This window comes from Camelina sativa, chromosome 2 (assembly GCF_000633955.1).
Source record: "Camelina sativa cultivar DH55 chromosome 2, Cs, whole genome shotgun sequence".
Classification (NCBI taxonomy): domain Eukaryota; kingdom Viridiplantae; phylum Streptophyta; class Magnoliopsida; order Brassicales; family Brassicaceae; genus Camelina; species Camelina sativa.
In genome coordinates, this window is record NC_025686.1 from 20,440,584 (window position 1) to 20,454,142 (window position 13,559).

General features: G+C 37.5%; 3 protein-coding genes and 1 long non-coding RNA gene across 4 annotated transcripts in view; 3 read left to right on the plus strand and 1 right to left on the minus strand.

Annotated features, from left to right (window-relative positions):
- The window catches only part of LOC104730498 (myosin-11-like), a gene marked incomplete at its 5' end in the record, with an annotated part of 7,972 nt that extends 3,683 nt beyond the window's left edge, over positions 1-4,289 (plus strand). The window contains 1 exon segment of the mRNA XM_019236289.1: positions 317-4,289. Within this exon segment, the coding sequence (XP_019091834.1) occupies positions 317-3,862 (3,546 nt within the window). The 3' untranslated portion in view covers positions 3,863-4,289.
- Positions 4,645-5,100, plus strand: LOC109128919. The gene is made up of 3 exons (XR_002035278.1): positions 4,645-4,836; positions 4,914-4,961; positions 5,080-5,100. It is a non-coding gene; the product is annotated as an uncharacterized LOC109128919 (long non-coding RNA).
- Positions 7,204-9,416, plus strand: LOC104730518 (probable GABA transporter 2). Its single transcript, XM_010449695.2, has 7 exons — positions 7,204-7,402; positions 7,513-7,743; positions 7,945-8,042; positions 8,154-8,340; positions 8,423-8,553; positions 8,647-8,883; positions 8,977-9,416. Exons 1-7 carry the CDS (start codon positions 7,318-7,320, stop codon positions 9,364-9,366), a joined length of 1,359 nt encoding a protein of 452 aa, XP_010447997.1. The 5' UTR covers positions 7,204-7,317; the 3' UTR covers positions 9,367-9,416.
- LOC104730509 (putative E3 ubiquitin-protein ligase SINA-like 9) lies at positions 9,410-10,825 on the minus strand. Its single transcript, XM_010449687.2, has 2 exons — positions 10,585-10,825; positions 9,410-10,333 (listed from the first exon to the last, which is right to left on the minus strand). Exons 1-2 carry the CDS (start codon positions 10,735-10,737, stop codon positions 9,644-9,646), a joined length of 843 nt encoding a protein of 280 aa, XP_010447989.1. The 5' UTR covers positions 10,738-10,825; the 3' UTR covers positions 9,410-9,643.

The following is a 13,559-nucleotide window of genomic DNA, read 5'->3' on the forward strand; positions in this document are numbered from 1 at the left end:
TCAGACCACCGTACAAGAACTAATTTCTGAATTGGGAGAGATGAAAGAAAAGTACAAGGAAATAGAGAATGAGCATTCTAGTTTGGTGGAGTTACATAAAAACCATGAGAGAGAATCATCAATTCAGGTGAAAGAATTAGAAGCACACGTCGAATCATCAGAAAAGTTGGTTGCAGATTTAAACCAAAGCCTGAACAATGCAGAGGAAGAGAAAAAGCTGCTATCTAACGAGATTCAAGAGGCGCAGAACACCATACAAGAACTCACGTCTGAGTCTGGACAGTTGAAAGAAAGCCACAGTGTGAAAGAGAGAGAACTTGTCAGTTTGAGGGACATCCATGAGATTCATCAAAGAGACTCATCCACCAGAGCAGGTGAATTAGAAGCTCAACTGGAGTCCTCAAAACAGCAGGTCTCAGATATGAGTGCGAGTCTGAAAGCTGCAGAGGAAGAAAACAAAGCTATCTCCTTGAAAAACTTGGAAACTATGGACAAGCTCGAACAGACGCAGAACACGATACAGGAACTTATGGCTGAATTGGAAAAGTTGAAAGACCGCCACACAGAGAAAGAGAGTGAGCTTTCTAGTTTGGCAGAGGCACACGAGACTCACCAGAGAGATTCATTAACTGATGTGAAAGAATTAGAAGAGCAAGTGGAATCTTCAAAGAAATTGGTGGGAGATTTGAACCAAAGCGTGAACAATGCAGAGGAAGAGAAAAAACGGCTATCTCAGAAAATAGCAGAACTCTCTAACGAGATTCAAGAGGCAAAAAACACCATACAAGAACTCGTGTCTGAGTCTGGACAGTTGAAAGAGAGTCACAGTGTAAAGGAGAGAGATCTTTTCAGTTTGAGGGACATCCACGAGACTCATCAAAGAGAATCATCCACTCGCGTGAGTGAATTAGAAGCTCAAGTGGAATCTTCAGAACAGCGGGTCTCAGATTTAAGTGTGAGTCTTAAGGATGCAGAGGAAGAAAACAAAGCCATCTCCTCAAAAAATTTGGAAACTATGGACAAGCTTGAACAGGCGCAGAACACTATACAAGAACTCAGGGATGAATTGGGAGAGCTGAAAGACCGACACAAAGATAAAGAGAGTGAACTTTCTAGTTTGGTGGAGGTACACGAGGCATATCAGAGAGATTCAACGAGTCGAGTGGAAGAATTAGTTGCACTTGTGAAATCAGCAGATCAAAAGTTTGCAGATATGAAGCAGAGTCTGGACAATGCAGAGGAAGAGAAAAAATTGTTATCTAATGAGATTCAAGAGGCACAAAAAAATATACAAGAACTCATTTCTGAGTCTGAACAGTTGAAAGAGAGCCACGGTGAGAAAGAGAAGGAACTTTCTGGTTTGAGGGACATTCACGAGACTCATCAAAGAGAATCATCCAGTCGACTGAGTGACTTAGAAACTCAACTGAAATCATCAGAACAACAGGTCGTAGATTTGAATGCGAGTCTGAATGCTGCAGAAGAAGAAAACAAGTCCATATCCTCAAAGATCTTGGAAACTACAAATGAGCTCAAACAGGCCCAAAGCAAGGTAGAGGAACTTATGACTGAACTGGCAGAGTCTAAAGATACACACATACAAAAAGAGAGTGAGCTTTCTAGTTTGGTGGAGGTACACGAGGCCTATAAGAGAGACTCCTCAAGTCAGGTTAAAGAATTAGAAGCACGGGTGGAATCAGCAGAGAAACAGGTTGAAGAATTGAACCAGAGCCTGAACAGCTCAGAGGAAGAGAAGAAAATGTTATCTCAGCGAATTTCAGAAATGTCTACTGAGATCAAGCGGGCGGAGAGCACCATACAAGAACTTATGACGGAGTCGGAACAATTAAAAGGGAGCCACACTGAGAAAGACAATGAACTTTTCAGCTTGAGGGATATCCATGAGACTCATCAGAGAGAATCGTCCACTCAGTTAAGAGAATTAGAAGCGCAACTGGAATCATCCGAACACAGGGTTTCAGAATCGAGCGAAAGTCTGAAGGCTGCAGAAAAAGAAAGCAAAACTATGTCCACGAAATTATCAGAAACTTCAGATGAGCTTGAACGGGCTCAGATCATGATACAGGAACTCACAGCTGATTCGACCAAACTGAAGGAGCAGCTCGCTGAGAAAGAAGGCGAACTTTTACTTCTGACAGAGAAGGACAGCAAATCACAGGTGCAAATAAAGGAACTAGAAGAAACAGTAGCGACACTTGAGCTGGAACTAGAGTCAGTTCGTTCTCGTATAATAGATCTTGAGAGGGAGATTGCAAGCAAGACCACCGTAATTGAGCAATTGGAAGCGCAAAACAGAGAAATGGTTGCAAGAATCACAGAACTTGAGAAGTCAATGGACGAGAGAGGAACTGAACTCTCAGCTTTAACTCAAAAACTTGAGGAGAACGAGAAGCAATCATCGTCCTCAATTGAGAGTTTGACAGCTGAGGTTGATGGTCTACGAGCAGAACTAGATTCAATGTCTGCTCAAACGGAAGAGTTGGAGAAACAAATGGTGCGCAAAAGCGAGGAAGCCTCAGTGCAGATTAAGCGTTTGGATGATGAGATTAATGGTCTGAGACAGCAAGTGGCCTCGCTTGATAGCCAGAGAGCAGAACTCGAGATCCAACTTGAAAAGAAGACAGAGGAGATCTCTGAATATCTGAGTCAGATTATAAATCTAAAAGAGGAGATCAGAAACAAGGTTAAAGATCACGAGAATATTCTAGAAGAAAGAAATGGTTTATCAGAGAAGATTAAGGGTCTTGAACTTGAGTTAGAGACTCTACAGAAACAGAAAAGTGAGCTTGAAGAGGAGCTGAGAACTAGGACGGAAGAGAACGTTCAAATGCAAGATAAAATCAATGAAGCATCTTCTGAAACAATGGCCTTAACAGAGCAGATTAACAATCTGAAGCATGAGCTTGATTCTCTAGAGGTGCAGAAGAGCGAAACCAAAGCAGAACTTGAGAGAGAGAATCAAGAGAAATCAGAATTGTCGAATCAGATCACCGATGTCCAGAAAGCATTGGTAGAGCAAGAAGCTGCTTACAATACGCTGAAAGAGGAACACATGCAGATCAACGAACTGTTCAAAGAAAGTGAAGCAACACTTAATAAGCTAACAGAGGATTACAAAGAAGGTCAAAGATTGTTGGAGGAGAGAGGTAAGGAAGTAACATCCAGAGATACTGCAATCGTGGGTCATGAAGAGACAATGGAGAGTTTACGGAACGAGCTGGAAATGAAAGGAGACGAGATCGAAACTCTCATGGAGAAGATCAGTAACATCGAGGTTAAGCTACGTTTGTCGAACCAGAAACTGAGAGTAACCGAACAGGTACTAACGGAGAAAGAAGAAGCTTTCAGGAAAGAAGAAGCTAAGCACTTAGAGGAGCAAGCATTGCTTGAGAAAAATCTCACGGTGACACACGAGACATACGGAGGTATGATTAAAGAGATAGCAGATAAAGTGAACATAACAGTAGACGGGTTTCAATCCGTGTCGGGAAAATTCACGGAGAAACAGGGGAGATACGAGAAAACGGTAATGGAGGCATCGAAAATACTGTGGACTGCGACGAACTGGGTGATAGAGAGAAATCACGAGAATGGGAAGATGAAGAAAGAGATAGAGAAGAAAGATGAAGAAATAAAGAAGCTTGGAGTAAAAGTAAGAGAAGATGAGAAAGAGAAGGAGATGATGAAAGAGACTTTGATGGGACTTGGAGAAGAGAAAAGAGAAGCGATAAGACAGTTATGTGTTTGGATCGATCACCACAGAAGCCGTTGTGAATATCTTGAGGAGGTTTTGTCAAAGACCGTTGTGGCTCGAGGCCAAAGAGTGTCGCAGCGAGCTTAAGGGCTCGTGACCCACAACACGGTACGTTGTTCTTCTTCTGCCCCAAAAGTCTGGTTTCACCTCACATCAATCCGAACACTCTTTGGGGATTGGGTCAATCAAGAAGCTGGTCGGGAGGTTATATTTTTGGTTGGGTACATTTTGTGTATTTGTGTCGGTACAATTTTATTTGTTTGTGGAAGTTTTGTTGCTTTTTAAAGTCAATTTGGTTTTTATTGTGGGCAAAGTTGGTGGTGGTTTTTATGGGAGGGGGAATAAAGGGATTCACACAAATGGGATTTGTATAGAACGATTAATGCTGCTGCTGTTGCGTATAGTCAAGTGTTTTCGCTTGTTTGGTATTCGTTATATATACAGTAGTAGTGTAGTACTATCATCTTTGCACCTTCATTGACAAAAACAATTATACATATCGTCGCTTAGAATCTTGCAGTAACAGTCGTTGTATCTCGACTTAAATTTAGAGTGTGAACTACTGTTATTTTAATTTGGTTTCATAATGTTTTTTTTTGTATATAACAATAAATAAAGTCAGCCATGTTGAATTATAAAGAGAATATTATCACTTATGCCATGTACAGTGTCAAACATTTTTGGCAATGCCACTTCTCTCAATCCATTTTCCCGCTTGCCACAGTCTCATTGCAGAAAGACTATTATACCCTCATTTTATTTTGAAACACAAATCTAATTATTTTCCTTATTTTCTGCTTTTCTGGAAAGTTGACATAAATCAGTCAGACAATTAAATAGGCATCAATAAACGTAACGCCGATCAATAACCCAAATTCTTTCTCCAAAACTCAATTCTCTCTCTCTCTCTCCTCTTCCATCTTTGTCTCTCTCGGTTTCTCATCTTCTTTCATCTCAATCTCTTTCAGCCGCCCGCGGTGCCATAAAATTAAAAGACCTCCGTCTGATTCGTCTTACTCTGCCAGATCTAGTTCTGCAGGTTTTATACCTAACACCATTTGGTATGATGATAGTCAACTAATTTGCGTTGTATTTAGGGTTTATGATTTTATACTCTTACCCTTTTTTTTGCTTTCAGTCTTCCCCAAAACACCGAAGGAAATCTTTCTGGTGGCGCCTCTAGCAGGTTAGGGGAGATAATAGTCCACAATTCTGTAAATTGTCTATTTGTTTATGCATTAAATTGTTTATTTGGTTTGCCGTTTTATGTCTATTTATAACAAAATAATTTGTCTACACCGCAGATCTGCAGACATGGTGGACGANGCTTTAACTCAAAAACTTGAGGAGAACGAGAAGCAATCATCGTCCTCAATTGAGAGTTTGACAGCTGAGGTTGATGGTCTACGAGCAGAACTAGATTCAATGTCTGCTCAAACGGAAGAGTTGGAGAAACAAATGGTGTGCAAAAGCGAGGAAGCCTCAGTGCAGATTAAGCGTTTGGATGATGAGATTAATGGTCTGAGACAGCAAGTGGCCTCGCTTGATAGCCAGAGAGCAGAACTCGAGATCCAACTTGAAAAGAAGACAGAGGAGATCTCTGAATATCTGAGTCAGATTATAAATCTAAAAGAGGAGATCAGAAACAAGGTTAAAGATCACGAGAATATTCTAGAAGAAAGAAATGGTTTATCAGAGAAGATTAAGGGTCTTGAACTTGAGTTAGAGACTCTACAGAAACAGAAAAGTGAGCTTGAAGAGGAGCTGAGAACTAGGACGGAAGAGAACGTTCAAATGCAAGATAAAATCAATGAAGCATCTTCTGAAACAATGGCCTTAACAGAGCAGATTAACAATCTGAAGCATGAGCTTGATTCTCTAGAGGTGCAGAAGAGCGAAACCAAAGCAGAACTTGAGAGAGAGAATCAAGAGAAATCAGAATTGTCGAATCAGATCACCGATGTCCAGAAAGCATTGGTAGAGCAAGAAGCTGCTTACAATACGCTGAAAGAGGAACACATGCAGATCAACGAACTGTTCAAAGAAAGTGAAGCAACACTTAATAAGCTAACAGAGGATTACAAAGAAGCCCAAAGATTGTTGGCGGAGAAAGGTAAGGAAGTAACATCCAGAGATACTGCAATCGTGGGTCATGAAGAGACAATGGAGAGTTTACGGAACGAGCTGGAAATGAAAGGAGACGAGATCGAAACTCTCATGGAGAAGATCAGTAACATCGAGGTTAAGCTACGTTTGTCGAACCAGAAACTGAGAGTAACCGAACAGGTACTAACGGAGAAAGAAGAAGCTTTCAGGAAAGAAGAAGCTAAGCACTTAGAGGAGCAAGCATTGCTTGAGAAAAATCTCACGGTGACACACGAGACATACGGAGGTATGATTAAAGAGATAGCAGATAAAGTGAACATAACAGTANATCACCATTTTTGTTTGTTTCAAACCACATGCCCAAAGTCAATAATTTTATTTTATTTTTCTCATTTCTTTAGGTCAAAGGGTTAATTTAGTCTTCTTACATCTCCCTCTCATGTGAGAGAATGACATTTTTCAGAAGGAATAAACAAAATGGCATTTGTAAGAAGTTTTTTGAGGAAAATGGCATTTCTGGCCAAAATCCCAATTATAAACAACAAAAAAAGTCAGCCAGACCAGACGGGTAGGTGATGTGTTAGAGAGTTAGATCAAATCAATATAGTATTAAAAACAATTTCCTTAACTAGGTTGATATTTCCTAAATCGAAGTTAACAGAAAATTAAGTACAGCTGGCCATATCTTTTATTCTTTAACTTTTAAACACAACTCTATCTTCTCACTACTCATTTTCTTCCTAGTAGATATACACATCATATAAAATTAGTGATTTATACCTCAACCTTTATTAAAAACTTTAAAAGAAATTAAAGGAGATAATTATATTTTTACAATTTTACATGTTAATATGTTATAAATTTCAAATTATTTAATACTTGATTAATTCTTCAAGATACTCTAAAATAAAAAATTGTTGTGATAAATATAAAATATATTGTAAGATAAACACCCATTTATAATTTATTTACATAATACATATTTTGTGTATTATCAACAGAAATAGCCCTATCTCCATAAAACAACTCACTACAAGAAAAAAAAACTAATAAAATTTTAAATTCTGTCATTCAAGTTTATGAATATATTGTTAGAAAAAAAAAGAATATATTATTTGGTTATGAATATATTATTTGGTTATAATGATAACTACATGAGCCAATAAGATTGATAAAATTCCGAATAAAGGGGAAAATGCAAAAAATGTCTCCTTTTCTCACCGTGATGACAGGTTGGTTAGTTGGTTTATTGAAAACGGAATTTTAAAAAACATTACACTTTATATATTAGCAAAATACGACTATATCCAGCTAACATACGCTCAACACCACATCACACCCCTGCACTCCATCATCATCATCATCATCATCAATTCCCATATAAAATCACTTTTTGGCTCTTTTAATCTCTCTGAAAGAATCTTCTCACACAATCAATGACGGATCCTCCTAGACCCGACCCGTTTCCTGTTACCCGACTCGAATCCGATGCCGGAGCTCTCTTCGTCCTCCAATCTAAAGGTAAACAAAATAACTTCTCCGATCCTCCAATCTTTAAGATGGTTTGATGAATTGAAACTCCAATTTTTTTTTTTTAAGAATTTCGAAACTGATTTGTGAGATTTCTCCAGGCGAGTGGTGGCACGCCGGGTTTCATCTAACGACGGCGATCGTAGGTCCGACGATATTGACGTTACCTTACGCTTTCAGAGGATTAGGATGGTGGTTAGGGTTTTTCTGTTTAACGACCATGGGACTCGTTACTTTCTACGCTTATTACCTCATGTCTAAGGTTCTTGATCACTGTGAAAAATCCGGCCGCCGTCACATCCGTTTCCGTGAACTCGCCGCCGACGTTCTCGGTATCTAAAATAAATCTTTATTATTTTTATTTTATTTTTGCTTTTTTTTGGTTAAAATCCGTAAAGGTTGGATCGAGTTTTTCAATTTGGATACTTTGACCTTATTTCTTGGGTTCACCACACGTGTCTCTCTGTATTTGTTGATGTCATGGTTTCACACCTAACCGGTTATATAATTGTGATGTGATGGTGGTGGTGCAGGATCTGGATGGATGTTTTATGTAGTCATTTTTATCCAAACAGCTATCAACACTGGAATTGGTATTGGTGCTATTCTACTCGCTGGTCAATGTCTTGATGTATGTAAACTCTTTCTTACTTGCTAATCAAGGAACTAACAACTGTACGGATATGGTCATTGTTTAATTTTAATATCTATTTCTTCCTCTGTTTTGGTTACTACTACGCAGATAATGTACTCGAGTCTTTACCCACAAGGGTCCTTGAAGCTTTACGAGTTCATTGCTATGGTGACTGCTGTCATGATTGTTTTGTCTCAGCTCCCAAGTTTTCACTCTCTTAGACACATTAACTTTGTGTCTTTGCTTCTCAGCTTAGGCTACACTTTCCTCGTCGTTGGGGCTTGCATTAACATTGGTACAGTTTATCGCAGGAAAAACAACTACTACTAATGTTTGAAAACTAATTAAGACTAATATCTCTGTTTTGGTTTTCACAGGTTTGTCTAAAAATGCTCCTAAGCGTGACTATTCTCTAGAGCATTCGGATTCAGGGAAAGTTTTCAGTGCCTTCACATCGATTTCGATCATTGCTGCTATTTTCGGAAATGGAATCCTACCCGAAATACAGGTGAGCTAGAAATTTATCCACTCAAAACAGTATACAACGTTGTTATAATTATTGTGAGCTTGAGATTTATGTGATAATTATGTATGTGTGCAGGCAACTCTTGCTCCACCAGCCACAGGGAAGATGTTGAAAGGACTATTGTTGTGTTATAGTGTCATCTTCTTCACGTTTTACTCTGCTGCTATTTCTGGATATTGGGTTTTTGGTAATAATTCTAGCTCTAATATTCTCAACAACTTGATGCCTGATGAAGGACCGACTCTGGCTCCTATCGTGGTCATTGGCTTAGCGGTCATCTTTGTTCTTCTTCAGCTATTCGCCATTGGCCTCGTAAGTTTAACTAGTATGATTGTACTTGGAAGTGACTTGGCTGTGAGATAAACGTGTAAAGATCTATCTTTCTGTTTTGGTAAAACTGGTTAGGTGTATTCTCAAGTTGCGTATGAGATTATGGAGAAGAAATCAGCGGATACAACCAAAGGGATATTCTCAAGACGTAACCTTGTGCCTCGATTGATACTAAGAACGCTATATATGGCGTTTTGCGGATTCATGGCAGCGATGCTACCGTTCTTTGGTGATATAAACGCGGTGGTAGGAGCGTTTGGGTTTATCCCACTCGATTTCGTGCTGCCTATGCTTCTATACAACATGACCTATAAGCCAACGAAACGGAGCTTCACATATTGGGTAAACATGACGATAATGGTTGTGTTCACTTGTGCGGGGCTCATGGGTGCTTTCTCCTCCATTAGGAAACTAGTTCTTGATGCTAATAAGTTCAAGTTGTTTAGCAGTGAAGTTGTTGATTAGATGCTTATGATAGTATGATATAACATAGACACTTCTTTTTTTCTTTTTTCTTTTTGTGGTTTGTTACACATGTACATTCAAGTTTTGAGTCGATTCCACCAGATAACAAACATCCATCATCGTACAAAATGCAAACCCAAACGAGTTACGATCCACACATCTCTACCTTGACCCAACAAAAGCTTCTTATATATCACAAAAAAAACAGACGAGATAGAGCGAGTTTACAAACACAATATTAAAAGGAGCTTCTTCTCTACATCACACCCCAACATTCTTACTCTTTGTTCAACATCTTGATGCAAAGCTCCATCACCAACCGTTCACCACGCAATAAACTGTGAGGGATCCTCATGTAACTCTCTTCAGGTCTTTTGGAGCTCAATTCAAGAAGTCTCTTCACAGTTGATTCGTGAGTTATAGCGTTCCCATCCACAGTGTAGGAGAGATGATATGAGAACTCTCCTACTTCCGGAGCAGATGGTGCGATGCAGCTAACAGTTATATACACACCATCCGCCTCACTAAAACACTGCACCGCAAACAATAGGTGCTTCTTGAACTCCCTTTTAACATATATCTTATTCTTATCTTTGACTTTGATGTTCATCCGGACATCAAAGATTTCGCCACAACTGAAGCCAGTACAAAACATATATATAACATCGTGGATAGAAGAAGAATGAAAAAGATGTTTGTAGAGATCCTCGTATGAGCCAGTGTAATCACAGCCCAATGCAGGGCATGAGCACTGAGAGCGAGTGCATTCCTTTAAATGAGTTGGTATTTTCCAATTAGATACCATTTTCGTGCAACCAAACTCGGCGTTTGGGCATCGGACAAGAGTTGATTCAAGAACTGTCTCCATTGCTATGCAACGATTCTTTCCAATAGGCAAAGCACATGCATGGCACTTGTTACTCAGTTTGGAACAGCAAGAAGAGCAAGCCAAGTGCCCATCATCACACTGCAAACCAAAAATAAGAAAACTAAACCAATGATTTAACTATCAAAACAAGATTGGAAGAAAAACCTAACTTGATTTTATTATATCACCTAACCATACCCAAGAACAAGAAGATGAATCTCTGAATAAAGATTGTAACTTTAATTATAAAGTCTCTGCCTTTAACATCTAAGTGAGTCACAGTTCCAAAATACTATCTTGTATATGAAAAAAAAAGGGACCCAAAGGAGAGAAACAATCTGAAACGTAACCTGGAAGATAGGAGTAGTGAGTGACTCGCAGCAGACAGGACAATGTAGAACATCAAGATACATCATGGCAGAGCATGTTTTATCCTCTGTTCGTTGCTTCTTTTGAATGTGAATCTCGCTTGAATCATCTTCATCGCTTGAGGTACTCGCCATATCGATTAATTAAGCCTTAACTCTCGAAAATGAAAATGGAAGTGAAACAGGTTGATTAATTAGGATATAATATGAGTTTTAACCGTAAAAAAACCCTTTAGTCTTCCTAGGCTCAGATGAGTGAGAAGTAAAAACAGCTGTATGCAACCCATTATTATGACTTGGCGGAATACGAAGAGTTTAATGGGATACAACTTGTTAGCAACATACGTATGATGACACGTGTCCCACTTACAAACTAATTGTTCTTGAGATTATTACTTTTTTGGCTACTTTGTATTATCTTCGCTATTTGTATCGCGAATTTTTACAGTTTCTGTTCTAATTCATTATTCATATAGATTATAAATATATATATATATATATATATATATATATATATGTTGGTGATCAATTTATGTGTTTTCTTGGGATCAATGTTATGTTCTTTTGTTTATTCACCTTAACTTAGAGAATAGGTCAATCAAGACTCCAAAAAACCATCCTCATGGTAGGTTTATATAAGATGATGATACTTATTACTTAATCTGCTGCTTGGCAAGAATAAAGAAAAACAAGTGATCTTGGATGAAATTAACAAGAAAGAAAAATTTAACAGTAAAAGGTAGTATATGATCTTTGTAAAATTATGACAATCGTATATTTGAATTTTTTTTAAAAAAATCAAGAAATGCTTGCTTAAAGTAGGGAATTAGTGAGGGCCACAAGACAAGACGATCTCCTCTACATATTGCAACAGTCTCTACTCCCTACATATTGAGATATGATTTGAGGATCTTCATCATAAATGAAAAATAAATATATGTAGGGACAACCGGAGAAGATCATATAAATTACTATTTTTATTTCTCATGTGATGTAGTATTAGTATTACTAGTATATATAGTATTAAATATTTTCTAAGGTTTACGTGATAAGATTGGGAACGAGCACGAATAGTCAAACATACAACATGCATGTTTGTAGAAGAACGAAACTCGTTTATTTTGCTTGTTATCCACGTAACATGTCTATTACAACAAATCAACAATTGTTAACAGTACTCGTTTATTTATTCCATTTGTCGTTGTTAATGAAACTAACTATATCTATATGTATAATAAACATACATGCATGAAAAGTTTTTACAATCCATGATGAACAACGTAGAAACTTTGCTGCCCATGGGTTATTGATTAACCCATCAGCATCCCCATCCATGGATTGAAATTGTCTACTAAGAAAAATATAGAAATACATCAAAGTAATTTCTTTTTAAAAATATTCATACGAAGTACGAATTCATTTAAATTTTGATCGACAGAGATTATTATAATTAAAAAATGGGAAAATTATAAATAAAAAAATTTTTTCCAAAAATTTGGCCATCTATACTTTTTTTTCAAAAGTTTGGTTAAATAAGTTTTATGATATAAAATTAGCTAATAATACCCTTAATTGTTTTTTTAGATAACTTTTGTAAATTTTTTGTTTCCTGAAATTAAGAAAACAGTAAAATTAATCGATTTTGGAGCTTCATCGAGTGGGCCTAATTTGTTGTTTTGAGTTTTGACAAAGTAAGGGAAATTTCACTTAAAGAAACCAATTAAGGTAAAATTTTTTTCCAAAAGGGCTAATCGCGACAAAACCCTTCCGCCGTATCTCACCATCGTCACCATCTCATCGTCGTCTCTCACCATCGTCACCATCTCACCGTCGTCTCTCTCCATCTTGACCATCTCACCGTCGTCTTTCTCCATCGTCACCATCTCTCTTCATCTTCACCATCTTCCGCCGATTTCTTCACCGTCTTCCGCCGTCTATCCATCTTCATTGTCTTCCACCTTCTATCCATCTGCTTCTTAGTCGTTTTGGTGGTCTCCTCTTCACTATCTCAAGCTCAATCCGGTTGAATTTCTCTTCTCCATTGCTCCTTGTCGATCGAATTGGGTAAGTTAATTTGTGTTTTTTTTTTTTTTTGCATGTTTAAATTTTGTCCTTGTTTAATCTCGATTTCAATCTAGAATTGTCTAATGATAAGTAAATTATCAAATTTTCAGTTTGGATTTCTCTTAACCATGACTCCATGTTTATCGAATTTGGTATGTTTAATTGTGGAATTTTTTGGTAATTTTTAACTTTTATTCTTTTGTAATCTCTATTTCAATCCATAATTCAAATAAACATCAAAGTTTTTTATAGAACATCATAGTTTTAGATCTGTTTAGCATATTGACCATATAATTCTTCACTTTTTTGCATGTGTATTATTATTTTTTTGTATTCTATTGACTTTAAAGGAAAAATTGTGTACCAGGGTTGATGAAACAAGATCGATAAAGCTAGTTAACAAGAACAAGAGAGATGATCGAAACATTTGTGAACACTTTTTTTGAACGATAAGGTTAGTGAAAAAGTTTGCATAAATCTCTTTATCATATAAAGTTCTTCGTTTTTTCTTTTTCTTAGTTTGTTTGATTCTAAGTAGAGTGATATGCGCTTAGATATGAGTGATTACGGTGTTGATTGAAGCGTATCCACCCTTGTAGCAGCAACAGATTGTAACGCTGTTTTGTTTTTATCATCATTTAGTGAAAAAGTTTGCATACATCTCTTGATTTTAGCTGTGTTTGAGAAAGTTTGCATTAATCATATGGATTTATTGACTGCCTGTCTATATCAGTCATGACCCTCTTTATATTATCTTTGCAGTCAATTATATTTGTCAGAGATTAACCTTGGCTGAGAGCAGAATTGGATCATAAGAAGCTTTTGTTAATGTCCTCAACAAAAGCACCATCAGATTCTGATACAAGTAAGAACCATGATTTTTTTTTTTTAAA